The following is a 15,992-nucleotide window of genomic DNA, read 5'->3' as shown; positions in this document are numbered from 1 at the left end:
CAAGCTGAAGAAACCCATGGAGTGAATTATGTATGCTCAATGGGACACCAGAGCTATGAGTGAGAACACTTTCATCACACCAACCAGTTTCAAGACACATAAGTCTGCTCAGTTCTGAAGCAGAGGAAGAGCTGGAGCCTGAAGGAAGGCATCAGATAATGGAACAGAGACGGCACAGAAGCCACACTGTGGTTCCCTTTCTTGAAGGGAAGATGCATTTCCTTCTTGTAAAAAATATGTGTGTTGTACAGGATTAGTCTTTGAGCTGAACAGCTGTTATCTTTATGAGTTCAACAACAACAAAAAAACCATCACATCTGGGCTTGGTGACTGTTGACTTCCACCATAGAAGGGGAAGTCGGAGGGTCATGGCACTCTCGCTTGATCATGCATCCACTCCTGAAACTAGTTTTTATGCAGTTCTGTCTTAATTGTATGTGGTTTAAGTGGGGCCTAGAAGTATATAGGTTATGAGACATTATTGAGGAGCCCAGTCTATGCAGCTATCAGGGAGTCATCACCATGCCAGGTGAAAACCTCACAGTGTGGCTGCTTTAAAGTCACCCATGCTCCTGTCCGTACCTCCTCACCCATTGCTCTGTAAACTTAACAAACACATTGGCTCCCCATGATCAGTGGTTCTCAACCTTCCTAATTCTGAGACCCTTTAATACAGTTTTTCATGTCATGGTTAGTCCCAACCACAAAGTTATTTTTGTTTCTATTTCACACCTGCAATTTCGCTACTGTTATTTAATATCTGATATGTAAGATATCTGACATGTGACCCACTAACGGTGTCGGGAACTACACACTGAGAACCACCGTCTTAGCGTGAACTGTGACGGAACAGTACTTCAGTGAGTCGTTGAGTGCTGAAGAGGAGTGGTACATATTGTTTACATCTTTCCCAGAGAAGGAATTTTAGTGACAATCTGTATGTGTATGTGACTGTGTGTAGGTATGTGCACACGAGTGTAGGTGTGCACAGCTGCTAGAAAATGGTAGCACATCCCCTAGATCTGGAGTTAAAGATTTTAAGCCACTCTAGGTATGTGCTAGGAACTGGACTCAGCTCCTCTCCAAGAGCCTTGGGTGCCCTTAATGGCTAAGTAAAAGTTATGGGATTAATACCATGCTCATATTATGCTGCGAAGTAAACCTAGGGCATTGTGCTTTTTAGGCAAGCACTCTACAGTCGCACCCTAAAATTTTTTAATTAGTGGTATCATTTACAAAGTACAACACACAAATCTTAGGATACACTTTAGGAACCTTGTAGCCCTCTAGCTAGCTTGCTATGTTTGTCATTTTGGCTTTTTGTTTTTGTAATAAATGCTCAAGATAAATCAACTTATAATTAGAAAAGTTTTGTTTCCACTCATGATTTTTGAGATTTCAGTCTGATTGGTTGGTATCACTCTTTGGGGTCTCTGCTGGGACAGCTTATCACTTCAGAAATAGACTGTAAAGAAATGTTACTTTCCTTGTGGGTGGGAGGAAACAGAGAAGGAAACAGAGGAGCTAGGCTATTACCGTCTTCTTCAAGAACACACTTTCAGAGATTCAAGATTTTCAAGTGACTGTACGTTTTAATGCTCCTGACCTCTTCAGCAGAAAATGTCCAAACTGTGACACTGTATGACTTCTATATGTCTATCTGTCCAGCCAGCCAGCAGTCAGCCATCCACTCTATCTATCATCTAGCTAGCTAGCTAACACCTATCTATTACATCCAGATATCTATATATCTCTCATCTCTCATGCCTATTATCTAGTTGGGAGTTCTCTTTCTCCCAACTTGGTGAACAAATTGTATAGGTAAAAACTAAACGATTTTCAGTACTTCTAAAAGTTGCCTTGTCACTCTCTCCGCTCAGTTTCTACTTCCTCTGAGATAATTCATTCTGGATTTTTCCATGACGGCATTGTTCCTGTTGTTGACCTTTGTACAGCCAGAGTCGTACCACATGCATTCTTTATGTTCAGATCCTTTCTACTCCGTGTTGCTTTCAGAGACTTCATGATCGTACATATATATTGTTCTTTTTGAATCCTGAGATCATTCTGTTGTACAGTTATATCATGATTTGTTTATCATTCTCTTGGGCTCCTTCAAGTTTAATCTTTTTTGGATAATACTACCAAGATCATTCCTTTTCTGGATTGTTTTGGGGATGGTAATTGAGATGAGACTTAGTGCCTCATGCATTCCAGACAAGCACTATACTCCTGACCCATAGCCTGAATCTTGTCATGAGCATCTTCATGTGTTCAGAGGCTTCCTTGATTGAAAAACTTTCCCCAGCACCCAGGAGATGGAAACAGGGGGATAAAATGTTCAAGGTCATCTTCACCAACACGGTTAGGTTGGGGCAGGCCTGGACTGCTTATTGAGACCCAATCTCAAAACAACAACAAAAATTAAACTAAACAAAATTCTTACACAAAAACCAAAATCAAATAAAAATATAATCTTTATGACTAATACTCATGTACTCGAGCTGGAAAAACATTCTGGGCCTGTGGCTGTGACTTGGTTGGTAGGGTCTTGTCTAGCAAACACAAAGACTTGGGTTCAATTTCCAGCACCACCTAAGCCATAGGTACACATAATCCCAGGGTTCAGGAGGTAGAAGTAGAAGGATCTGAAGTTCAAAATCACCTGTGGTTACATGGTAATTTAAGGCTTGTGGGCTATACCAGATCATGTCTGAAATATAAAGCAAAATATATATAGGGGGCTGGAGAGATGGCTCAGAGGTTAAGAACATTGGCTGTTCTTCCAGAGGTCCTGAGTTCAATTCCCAGCAACCACATGGTGGTTCACAACCATCTGTAATGAGATCTAGTGCCCTCTTCTGGTTTGCAAACATATGTGCAGGCAGAACACTGTATACATAATAAATAAATAAATCTTTAAAAAAATAAAAATAAAATATATAAAAAAGAATCTGTCTGTGTTCTGTGAATCTTCTTAAGTAACGAGAGGCTTAGTCACCTCTATTATGAAAGGTGTATTGGCCAATAGTGACTACCATATCTGCTTCTAAATTTACATAAATCTCAGCACTGACATGCTTACACCATCTCGGCAGGAACCTGGAAGCTCAGTGTTAGGCATTTTGGAAGTTACAGAAGTAAGACCTGAAAGTTAACTGACCCAGAAGTGGATAAGTGCATCAAGTCTCTGAAGAGTTTATAGGAACATGTTGCAATAGATGCCATCTACGCATTTCCTGAAAGGGGATGTGGGAGGAAGGAACTGACCAGCGGACTCAAAACCAGTCCTGCCTACTCACCAAGGTTGGAGAGACTGCACTACCCTGGACCTATTCTTCTGCTGATAGTAGACCTTTGGAGCAGCTGCTAAGCCACCATGATCCCTAAGCTTCTTTCCCTTCTCTGCCTCCGTAAGTTGTTCTGGGTTGTTCACTCCATCTCCAGGAAATCATAAACGTGGTGAGATGCTTTTGATGGGGATTGAAGCTAGATCTCATACCAGATCAGTGTCCTGAGTGTGTAGAATGAACCAGGAATCTCATTGTACATGTTAGGACAAAACCAATGCTCAAATGTAGTAGAAGTAGATGGGGGGAATTAGGGGTTGGGGATGTAGCTGTGTTGGCAGGGTGCTTGCTCACCTAGTGAGTGTGAAGCCCTGGGTTCCAGCCTCAGTACTATAAACTAATTGTGACACAAATCTGTCATCCCAGTACATGGAAGGTGGAGAGAGGCAGATCTTATATTGAAAGACATTTTCAGCTAAGTAGGGACTTCAGGCCAACCTGGACTGCTTGAGACCACACACACACATACACACACACACACACACACACACACACACACACACACACACACAGTAGTGTGGAATGGGAAGGAATCAAAACTGACAAGTTCTCTCTGCTGTTGCTAGCCAAGGCTGGGTCAGCAGCAACTATTTCTTTTCTGTGATGCCAGCTTGTTATGACTGAGACACATCAGAGACCTTCTTGTTTATTATATTTAAATTATTTTGAGTTAGGCTTTTACTATGCAACCCTGTATGACCTGAAACTCAGTACCTAGACTAGACTGGCCTTGAACTCACAGAGATCCTTCTCTCTACACTCTCAGATGGTGTGATTACAGGTTGTACAACCTTGCTTAGGTCTTTTTGATGTAATAATAACTACAATAGGTGATAAACAGTATTGAATAACTTCTAGTCAGGTTGCCATGGCACACACCTGTAATCCCAGCTCTGTAGAAGTGGAGGCAGGAGCGTCAAAAATTCAAAGCCATCCACTTACATAGTGAATTTGAGTCTGTCTGGGTTATATAAGATACTATGTAAAAATAATAACAAACAGATATGGTGGGACATCTTTAATCCCAGTACTGAGAGCAGGAGACAGCTAGGTTTCTGTCTGATCTATAGAGTAAGGTCCAGGATACACAGAGAAATCCTGTCTCTAAGCACCAAAAAGAAAATAAACAAGCTTGAGCACAGTTCCCACAACTTCTTCCATTGAGCTCAGAGTGTCTTTCCCTAATTCATGATATTTTCCTTTTTCCTTTAATTTATTGAGTGTGTGCATGTGCCTGTGCACATGTACATGTGCATGCACACATGTGCACATATATACGACCTATTTAATCCATTTACCTTTAATTATATGGATATGTGTCCATAACTGACCACGTGGCATTGGACAACCTCTGTGGGAACTCATTCCTGGAAGGGACTGATTCCCCTCTCAGCATCCATTCTCCATCTGTAGCTCATCATATAGGGGTCAAACCATGTGGAGGTATGATGGGTTTAATTATAGATATATTTTTATTACATTGATTTATTTGTGTACATTGTAAATGAGTTGTGTGCTTGTGGGCGTGTTTACCTGGCCTCATCTATGTGTGAGGATGTGCATGAATGTGTAGGGGCAAGAGGTCAACCTCACACGTTATTCTTCACTGGCTATTCATGTTGTTTTTGAGACAAGGTCTCTTTTTGGTCTGAGGCTCGCCAGCTTATCTAGGCTGGCTAGCCACTGAGCTCAAAGGATCCTCCTGTCTCCACCTTCCCAGCACTGGGGTTACAAACACACACTACAACAGTGATCTTTTTCACACGGGTATTGGGCATTAAACTTACTTATATGGAGAGATTTACTGACTGAACCATCTCCTGAACCTCCCTCCACAGGGTCTTTTTTTTTTTTCCCTCTGTTTTGAAATAGGATCTCTCTATGCAATCCTTGAACTTACTATGTAGACCAAGCTGGACTCAAACTCACTGAGGTCCTCCTGCTTCTGACTCCTGAGTGTTGTAATTAAAGGCATGCACCACCATGCCCAGCTTCCTCCTCGGGTCCTTGATACCATTAGGAGTAGGCTAACTTCTTATCTCCCCAGTGTCCTAAAGGTTGGTGCCCTTTCCTTGGAGGAGAGGTGATGACCCAATGTGACCCATGTCCCAGTAGGATGGTGACTGTATGAAGCTTGGGGGTACGAATGAGAATTGGAAGGGTTTGTGGAAGCTTGTCGAACTAAAATGGAACCCTTGGAGTGAGATTAACAAAGTGATAATGACCAAACTCAGATATAAGCTGAAGCTACAGCACAGATGAGGGATCATGCAACTCCTCAAAGGCAGACACCAGTGATAAAATGCCAGTGCTCTCAGAGTGCCCCTCTGGACCAGGGAGGGTGACTAGGTGACTCCAGGCAGGAACTTGTGTCTCATGTTTAATTCTTTTCTAGGGCTGTGTGTTGGGCAAACAGATATTCCTGACAGTGGTAAGTGGGTCTTCAGGCAAATTCTCCTTGATTCTTCTCCCCAAATACCCTGTTTTTCCTCTCCCTTTTCAATCTTGTGTGTGTGTCCATGTGCTTATGCAAGTACACATGTGTGTGTGTGCATTCATGTAGAAGTCAGAGGTCAACAGCTGTAGTGTTCTCCGCTGCCTGGGGGACCAGCTGCAGCAGTACAGGGCTCAAAAGAAATCCATGGAGTCTGAGTACCATGACATTTTTATCTGAAAGGTAAAGGAAAAGACACACACACACACACACACACCCACACACACACACACACACACACACACACACACACACTCCTGATGATTTCCTTTTTATTCTATCACTGTATTCCCTTCTCTACAGCTTATATAAGTCAACAAAATCTTTCAGGCAATATAGGAATTACAGTGTGGTTACATTCTATTTTTCAAGTGAATGATTATAACGAATAATGGTAAAAACAAGTTTTTCATCTCTTTTGTGATAAAAAAAAATAGCATCCCAAGGCCTCACATACATTTATAAGTAACCTGTTACAGATTAACAGTGTGAGCAAGCAGGGGATGTTTTCTCGCCATCTTTAACTGGCAGGCTGTGTATTGTGGTTACAAAGAGAGAATCAATCACTTCATTCTTTATCTTGAAAGGCAATCCTATAAGGAATCACAGACCTACACTGTTATCCGTGAAAAACCATCAGCTAGCTCTACTCTAAGTCCTTAGGTTGCGTACCTACTCGTTAATAGTTTCCTATCTCGGGAGACTGAGGGCGAAAGTGGGTACAAGAAATTAATCATCACCTGTGACCATCAGTCAGTCCTAGCAAAGAAAATATGTCAGCGAGTAACAACTGGGCTGCTCTGTAGTTTTGACCCTAACCTAATGAATCTGTAACTCAGCTCTGTGCCCTCGTGAACTTTAGGTTGTTTTTTAGGGTTTTCCAGCACATCTGACTTAACCTGAGCTTATTTTAAGGCTTTGTGTTTCAGCTATGATGCACACTGAAAACTGTGAGTGCATCTTTCAACATTAAGATAAAAAGAATTCGATCCAGCCGGGTCGTTGGAACGCTATTGTTTTCCTTAGTCATTAGCCTGAACTATGAGCTATGCAGCTCTTTAGGTAAAACTCATAGGCCCTCGCCGTATAACACGTTCCTGTATTTATTTTTAATCACCAAAACTTTATTTATTCTAACATTATCATTATCAACTAGACACAAAATTTTTATTAACACAAAACCATCTCCATAATAATCCACAGCTAAAAATGCCCAGCAGAACAGGATGTTTCCATGAGATAAATGCGCTACACTACAGGCAGTGGGACCTCCCCACAGCCACTGACACCATGCTAGACACCAGAGAAAGATGACAGTGGCAAACCCATAAAGGCACAGCAGAAGAAAAAGACATTCTGGAGACTGTTCTCACGGCCTTGCCTCTCTGAGATTCACCCATCATGGATTTGCCTTCTCGTGGACTGACACCTCAAACTTCAGTTACCACCTGCTCAGTACCTCTGACATGGTTACAAGCAAGTGTATTTTCCCAGGAGTCCTCATCCTTTTTATTTTATTTCATTTTATTATGTGGCATGCTGTAAATCTTACGCTTTTTCTTTGAGGCAAGTTCTTTCATTGGGCCTGGGGCATGCAGATTAGGGTAGACTAGCTGGCCAGACAGCCCTAGGGGCCCATCTGTCGCCACGTCCCCAGCAATGGGACTGCAAGTATACACTACCAAAACCTGATTTCTATGCAGAGGCCAGGATTCCAACTTAGGTACTCATGCTTGCATAACAAGTACTTTACTAATTGAACTACCTCCACAGTACTTTCTTGTAGACAGAAGTTTCTGTCCTGACTATTTCCACAGCTATTCAGTCCCAAACAAACACACACAGGCTTACATTAATTATAAACTGTCTGGCCTATTAGTTCAGGCATATTATTAACTAGCTCTTACAATTTAAATTCTTGTATATTTTTAGCCTCACTTTTATCAATGAGGCATTCTCATCTTGCTTCCTCTGTATCTGGTGGTGAGTGCATCTCTGCCTTCCTCTTCCCAGAATTCTCCTCATCTGGTTGCCCCGCCTATACTTCCTGCCTGACTTGACTATAGGCCAATCAGCGTTTTATTAAACCAATGTGAATAACAAACCTTTACAGTGTACAAGAGCTGTATCCCACAGTACTCTCTTCTTCGCTACAAAAAAGAGGAGGGAGGAGCTCTGTGAGCAGGTAAGTATGTCTGATGCAGCCCTGGGCTCTGTTTGCTTCCAGGGCCGCCTCCCAAGCCTAGCCTCAGCGCTTGGCCCAGTTCAGTGCTTCCCACCAAGAGCAGTGTGACAATGCAATGTAGGAGCCCCACCCCAAGTAAATTCTTCATCCTCAAAAAGGAAGGGCTTGTTTTTGATTCTAAGAAGCCAAATGATTCGACAGAGATGACTGAGTTTCATATCCCTGAGCTACAACAGAATGATGGAGGACAGTACACCTGTGAATCCTATAGCAAATGGCACAATGGCATATCATCACAGCCCAGTGATGCCCTTCTCCTTTTGGTCACAGGTGAGAAGGGCTTGTCTCAGGGAGATATATGGTATCTTCAGAGAGAGGTGGAGTGAGGGACTGGAAGAAGGGAGGAAGAAGAGGGGCTGGATCTCCAGAACAAGGGATAAAGGAGCAGGAATGTGGTTCCACCTAGGCTTTGTGAGAGAGGAAAATCTCTGTCCTGGAGCCACAGTGCACAGTGAGAGGACGAGGCTCATGAGCTTTCTGCCACAGGAAAAAGAATTTAAAAACAAAAAACAAACAAACAAGCAAACAAACAAACAAAAACCTTATCAGGCTGTGGTGCACACGTTTTTTATTCCAGCAATAGAGAGGCAGAGGCAGGTGGATCTCTGTGAGTTTGAAGCCAGCCTGGTCTACAGAGCTAGTTCCAGAACACAGAGAAACCCTGTCTCAAAAAAACCAAAAGGAATAACACCACCACCAACAAAAAACAAGAATGTGCATGAGGCCAACAGTTTCTTCCCTTGCGCTCAGAGCCTCTTTCTTGTCCAGGGTACTTGCCTAAACCTTCCCTCCAAGCTTACCACTGGGGCACAGTGGCTGCGGGAAGCAAGGTGACATTGCAGTGCCAGAAGGAAGGCAGTGTGCTCGGACCCATAAGCTTTGCCTTGCTGAAGGAGGGACGCTCATCTCCTGTGCAGATGAGGAGCTCAGTGGGAACGGTGCTAGACTTCTCTCTTCAGAATGTGACAGCCAGAGATTCGGGGAAATACAGCTGTGTGTACTACCAGCCTAGGGCTCGCTATCGGGCCTCAGCCCCCAGCGATCCCCTTGAGATCTCCGTGGCAGGTAAGGTTTGCTATTATTTTCTGAACACTTGTGTCTGTCTGTGTGATGTGGGAGGGAGTAGTTAGCACACATGTTTTATTTATTTATGTATTTATTTATTTATTTAGGATTTGCTTCAAGGTATATTTTCTCCACCTAGGTTCTATTTACATCTCTTTTTATATTACCTTTTTAGAAATACAAAGAGATTCAATACGCACATTTTCTCAAAGCTGAAGCATATCCTTTCTCCCTTAAGTCCCATTGCAAAGTAACACCATGTTGTAGTCTATAAAGCAGGCAACTTTATAATGCAATGTGAATTACAATTTGGATGATAAAAGTTATTACACATGAGTGAGTTTGATCTCCAAATCAATGAAACAAATTATGTTCCCTGTTTTGTAGCATATGGTATCCTCATAATTGCCTAGCATACATGTTTTATTTAGTTATGCAAATATTTATATTTTTTTGATTGTTATTATTATTGTGTTGAGACAGAGTCTTACTATATAGCCCAGCTGGCCTTGTAACTCACTATGTAGACCAGGCTAGCCTCAAATTAACAGAGATCTGCCTGCCTTTGTCTCTGAATACTAAGACTAAAGGGATGCACTGCTACTCTGCTGGCTTCTTGTTATTTTAACTAGTCTTTTGGATCACTGTAAAGTTAATCATAATGGGGTATAGAATCACTAAAAAAAATAAATCTCTGGGCTTGTCCATGAAGGATTGTCTGGACAAGGTTAACTAAGGTAGGAAGACTCATCCAAAATGCAGTTGGTGCCATCAATGGACTTCGATCTCAGACTAAATAAAAAGGCTACAGTGAACTGAGCCCCAATCTCTCTCTCTCTCTCTCTCTCTCTCCTGACTGTGGATGCTCTTGCTGTCATGCCTTCCCCACGATGATCCACAGCAACCTCACAAAGTGAATCAGAACAAACCCTTCCTTTGGTTGCTTTATTTGGGTATTTGATCACTGATAACAGCACACAAAATAATGAGTTTAATCAGGTGTCTGTACACAAGTAACAAGGACATTTATTCTTACTCCCTCACACCTTCCCTTGCCATGCCTTGTCCCCTGCCTGCCCCCAAACTGTGCTCTTCTCTTCTCCTGGTTAGTTTCAATGTCTGCTTTGTTGTTCAATGCATTCTATTATCTATTCTTTATTCTCCCCTAATTCTTGTCCCCACTTCTCGTAATCCCCTGTGTAGTTTAGAGCCCCCCATACATGAATACACACATTCATGCACATATACATATAATTTTTAACCTATTTTTTACATTTGAAAGAAAACATATGCTTCTCTTTCTGAATCTGGTTTATTTAACATAATGATCTCCAGTAGACCCATGACTTTATTTTTCTTCATGGCTATATAAAATTCTGTTAAGTACACATATCACATTTGCTCCCTTCTTCTAATGATGAATGCCTAGGCTGGCTCAGTTTCCTTGCTGTTATGAATAAGGTAGCAGTAAATATGAAGGACAGGCATCTCTGTGATATGTTGACTTAGAGTCCTCTAGGTATGTACCAAGGAGTGATACAGCTGGATTGTATGATAGTCTTCTTTGCAAATTTTTGAAGAAACTTCCATACTGATTTCTATGGAGGTTGCACAGGTTCACATACTTCCAGCAATGTTGAGGCTGCCTCTCTCCCAACTTCAGCACCACCTTTTGTTGTTACTTGTTCAGCCATTTGGATTGTGATAAGATAGAATCTCATGGCAGCTTCAATTAGCTTTTGTCTGATGGCTAAGACTATTGAACATCTTTGTAAACTGTTTAAAAGTCATTTGTGCTTCTGGCTCCGAGAACTGTCTATTCAGTTCCTTCACTCATACATTACGACTTTTATTGCTTAACTTTCAGAGTTCTTTATATATTCTATGTAATTATCCTCTGTCTGATGCACAAGATTTTTCTCCATTCTTCATGATGTCTATTTTTTATTTATTTTTCAATTCAAAATTTTACACTTCCTCCCCTCCTCCCAATCCCCTCCTGCTCCCCCACTTGCCCTCCTCCCTCCCCCTGCCCTGTGAGAAGTCCAAGGCCCTCCCTCCTCCATCCAGGCCTAGGAAGGTGTGCATTCCAATAGACTAGGGTGCCAAAAAGCCAGCACATGCAGTAGAAACAGGTCCCAGTGCTATTATTGATGGCTTCTCAGTCAGCCCCCACTGTAGAGTGTTTCCTTTGTCATACAGAGTCTTTTAATTTCATGCAGTCCCCTTTGTTAGCTCTCTGGATTGCTTCCCATGCTATCAAAGTGTTATTTCGGCAAGTCCTTGTCTATGTCTATATCTCCAGTGCTTTCCCTCTAGTACTGTCGAAGGTTCTGATCTAAGGTCTTTGGTCTATTTAGAATTGACTTTTGTGCAGGGTGAGAGATGTGCTTTCATTCTTCAACAACTAGACATCAGTATTCTCGCATTATTTGTTAAAGAGGATATATTCTGCAATTTGTTTTTATTGTTTTTGAGACAAGGACTTGCTCACTTTGTAGCCCAGGCTGCCATGAAACCCATGGAGATCTGCCTAGTCCCAGAGTGCTGGAATTAAAAGTGTGCACCACCATGCCTGGCTTCAGTGTATGTTTTTTACTACATCATCAGAATTAGGTGAATCACACCACATGAGCTGATTCCTGGTCATCCATTCTATTTGACTGATCTACATGTCTGGTTTTACACTAGTGCCATTCTGCTTTTGTGGGTTTGCTGTTGTTCCTATCACATAGATAGATAGATAGATAGATAGATAGATAGATAGATAGATGATAGATAGAGTATCATGATGCTCTCAACATGGCTTTTCTGCTAAAAAATATTTTTGCTATTTGATGTCTTATGTGCTTCCATATGTATTTCAGCATTGCTTCTTCTAGTACTGTAAAGAATATTGTTGAGATTTTGATAAAGATTGCATCTGTGGATTGCTTTTGGTAATAGAATCCTTTTACAATATTAATTCTGAAAATCCATGAGCATAGGAGGTCATTCCATGTTCTAGCATCTTCTTCAGTTTCTTCAGTGAGTTGACATTTCACTGTAAAGATATTTGACCTCCTACACTTATTCCTGTAGATATAATCAAACGTTTATAAGTGGGTTTTCTCCCTGATGTAGTTCCATTACTGTTTGAAGTTTTCAACACTATCCAAAGTTTTCTGTCATGGTGTTGTTCCCTTAAATGCTACACACCTTGTTTGTAAATCCTCCGTTTGCCTTTGCAATCTCCAACAGAGAGTGATCACTGCTAGGTGTGAAGGTCTGTGTAGTCGGTAATGATAGGTGAAGAGTGACGCTTATATGGTGGTGAAGTTGCCTGCCTCTCCCTGTGGGTTTTGCCTGCAGGTGAGCTTGCTACTGGTGTGTTTAGTTATGAAGCTGCACTCTTTGGGATGAACTCATTCTTGTGTGGTATCTTTAAAAACAGATCAACGCCCAGCATCACATCAGCTCCTCCTCCTCTTTTTCTTTATCCTCCTCTCTTTCTCCTTCTCCTTCTCCTTCTCCTTCTGCTTTTGCTCTCTCTCTCTCTCTCTCTCTCTCTCTCTCTCTCTCTCTCTCTCTGTGTGTGTGTGTGTGTGTGTGTGTGTGTGTGTGTTCATGTGTTTAAGTGCACTCACATGCCAAGATGCATGTGTGGATGTCACAAGACAGCAATGGTCCCTTTCAGTCTCTTTGCCTTTTTCCCTGGGCGAGACAGGGTTACTTGCAAGTTCACTGCTGCAGATACCAGGCTAGCTGGCCCTCAAACTTCTGTAGGTTCTCCTGCTATCTCACTACAGTATATGGTTTTGATATGCACTACTGTATCCAGCTTTATGTGGGTTCTGGGGTTCAGGCACTTTGCCCACTTAGCCATTTCCCTCACTCCTTACCATTCAATAGCTCCTCTTAAATGAAGGGGAGATGAACAGTGAAACAGCCTTTCCTCTGCTAGGTTCAAATTTTCTGAAACTCACAGCCTATATGGCATTTTGTGGTCCAAGGAGGCTTGCTGGCCTGCCACTGATTTCTGTGTTCTGTAGATCTATGTGTCTCTCCTTTGATCTATGCATTGTATCAACAATTAACCCCTAATACATTAAGGAAAATAGAGAAATGGAAGAGAGCAGAGGTAGAAATAAGATAAAGCCAAAAAAGGAAAAGAGCCAATGTAACTGGAGGTTGCTGTCTTGCCCACCATTTCCCTAAGAACCACTCTGAGGCTTAATATTAATTATAATTGTTTGGCCTATTAGCTCAGGCTTATTGTTAACTAGCTCTTACAACTTAAATTAACACATTTTCATTAGTCTATGTTTTATCATCAGGCTCGTCGCTTTCTATCTCACATCTTGCTTCCCCGGCAGCTGCTAGCATCTCCTCTGAGTCTGCCTTCTTTCTCCCACTATCTCTGTTTGTATTTCCTGTCTAGCTATATTCTGCTCTGCCACAAGCCAAAGCAGCTTCTTTATTAACTGGTGGCAATAAAACATATTCACAGCATAGAGAGGAGCATCCCCACATTAAGCTAAGGTAAACACAAGGAAAAGAAAGTAAAGGAATACCCATTTCAAGTTAAATTTTAAAACCCATTTAGAGTTAAGTCTTTAGAGAACAGAGTCCATTATGCAAGTGGACATATGGGAGTCAGATTTGTTCAATCTGTCTGTGAAGGCAGGATGCCCTCTGTGGCCAGTCATGATCATCTTCTCCCTTTCAGAGTCACCAGATACCATGACAGAAGGCTACACACCCCCAGACTCCTTGACAGAAGGCTATGTCATGGGTAACCTCATTCGTCTTGCACTGGCAGCTGTAATTGTGCTAATAATGGGAGGCTTCCTGATTGAAGCCTGGCATAGCCAGAGGCTGTCTCCAAATAGACTCTGGTAAAATAATTGAACATTCCTTTTTTTTTAATGGTCTCTTGTGTTATTATGAGGGTTTTCTTCATCCCGGGTTGATAGAGGTATAATTGACAGATACAAGTTGAATTGTATTTATTATGTACAAGCAATATATTGGCATATTTAATTATAAAAAGTAAGTGTATGTGTGTTTTGCCTGAATGTATGTCTGTGTAGCAGATGTATGTCTGTACCATGTGCATGTCTGATGCCTGAAGAGGCCATAAGAGGGTATTGAAATCCTTGGAACTGAAGTTCCAAAGCACAAATGGTTGTGAGCAACCATATGGGTGCTGGAAATTGAACCAAGATCAAGCAAGAACACCCAGTACTTTTAACCACTGAGCCATCCTTCCAGCCCCAACATATTTAATTTTCATGTATCAATTATACTCTAATCACCCTAGGAAAAAAGTAAGTAATCAATTATGTGCTGAATAAGAAGTTTCACCAGTCATGAAATGGCCTCCACAAAGCAGCTATCGAATCTGCCCACCAATCTGGACCTACATTTGTGGCAATTTTTAATTATCCAATTCAGCCATGTTACTTATAGTAACTATGCCCTACCCTAAATCAATATAGGTTCATCTAAAAGACAGGTCCCCCACAGTGGTGTCTCAGGATTCTCCACACAGGCACACAGGAAAATTCCTTTCACCAAAGGGTAGGGATAATAAGAAGGGGCTACAGAGATGACTCAGATGTTAAGAGCACTTGTTGCTCTTACCGTGGACAGAGTTTTGTTCCAGAGTATCCAGTGTTCTCTTCTGACTCTGAAAGCACTTGGCACACAAATGGTGCACATAGTATACATGCAGGCAAAAACTCATACACATAAAATAAAGTGATAAATATCAAACAATGAAAAAAGTAGTCCGGGGGTATAGCTCAGTGGATGGAGCACTTGCCCGTCCTTTATTCTTTAGAAGTTATTTTATGTTTATGGAGGTTTGCCTGCATTTTTATCTGTGCATCATTTTCATGAAGTGCCCAAGGAGGTGAGAAGAGGACCATGGATTCCCTGGAGCTGGAGTTAGAGATGTCAGTTATGAAGTCCAGTACTTGGTACTCAGCTCTGCATAAACAGTTTATAGTTTATGGTGTACACTTGTAATCCCAGCATTTGGGAGTCAGGAGTTTAAAGTCATCCTTGGCTACATAGCAAGTTTGAGGACAGCTTGACCATGAGACTCTGTCTCAACACCCTCCCTGCAAATGAAACATTTAAGAAGGACATTTGAACATCTCCAGATGGGAAGGGTGGGAAATGGGTGTGGGTGAAAATCTCCCAAATTTAGCGGTTGTCTTCCCTTCAATTAACCTTTGACTTTCTTTACCCACAGGCCCCACAATGCCCCAGAGAAATAATGAATCCTTGGTGAAATGGGACAAAATTATCCCTGTGAATTTCTGTGCAACCGTGATGGCAGCTTTTGTGGGAATCACCCCAGGACAGAATGATGGCTGCCTCATTCTGACTCTTCACATAGAATAGAGGCCATACTTGATTACAGATGTAATGAGTCTTTCTCTGTTCCACCTGCCAGCCCCCAAGTAACCACACAGAGACTTATTAATTATGAAAGCTTGGCCCTTAGCTTAGGCTTGTTCCTAGCAAGTTCTTATAACTAAATTAACCAATATTTTTTAATCTGTGTTCTTTTACTTGGCTTGGTTACCTTTGCTCTGTACTGCCCATCCTGTTTCCTTCACATCTGACTGAAGACCCCCCTTACTCTTTCCCTGAGACCTCTCTGTTCCCAGAAGTCCTGCCTAACCTCTTCCCGCCTAGCTGTTGGCCATTGAGCTCTTTACCAAACCAATCACAGTGACACATCTTCACACAGTGAAAAGGAATATTCCACAGCATACAGTTGTTTACCTGACACATTAGTATTTATATAGAAATAAACGCGTGTACGTGTGTGTGTGTGTGTGTG

The 15,992-nt window shown here is 41.8% G+C and overlaps 1 protein-coding gene across 1 annotated transcript; it reads left to right on the top strand.

The window, feature by feature from the left end:
• Positions 1-3,379: 3,379 nt before the first annotated feature.
• On the top strand, positions 3,380-15,531 carry Tarm1 (T cell-interacting, activating receptor on myeloid cells 1). The gene is made up of 6 exons (XM_041653305.1): positions 3,380-3,413; positions 5,746-5,781; positions 8,072-8,359; positions 8,858-9,154; positions 13,863-14,031; positions 15,396-15,531. The coding sequence occupies exons 1-6, from the start codon at positions 3,380-3,382 to the stop codon at positions 15,418-15,420; spliced, it is 849 nt and encodes a 282-aa protein (XP_041509239.1). The 3' UTR covers positions 15,421-15,531.
• The last annotated feature ends 461 nt before the right edge of the window (positions 15,532-15,992 follow it).

The sequence above is a fragment of the Microtus oregoni genome, unplaced genomic scaffold, assembly GCF_018167655.1.
Source record: "Microtus oregoni isolate MIOR12 unplaced genomic scaffold, Mior012 000006F_ref0000085, whole genome shotgun sequence".
NCBI classification, from domain to species: domain Eukaryota; kingdom Metazoa; phylum Chordata; class Mammalia; order Rodentia; family Cricetidae; genus Microtus; species Microtus oregoni.
The sequence above is the reverse complement of the archived record's forward strand: the minus strand, read 5'-3'. Positions and strand labels throughout refer to the sequence as shown.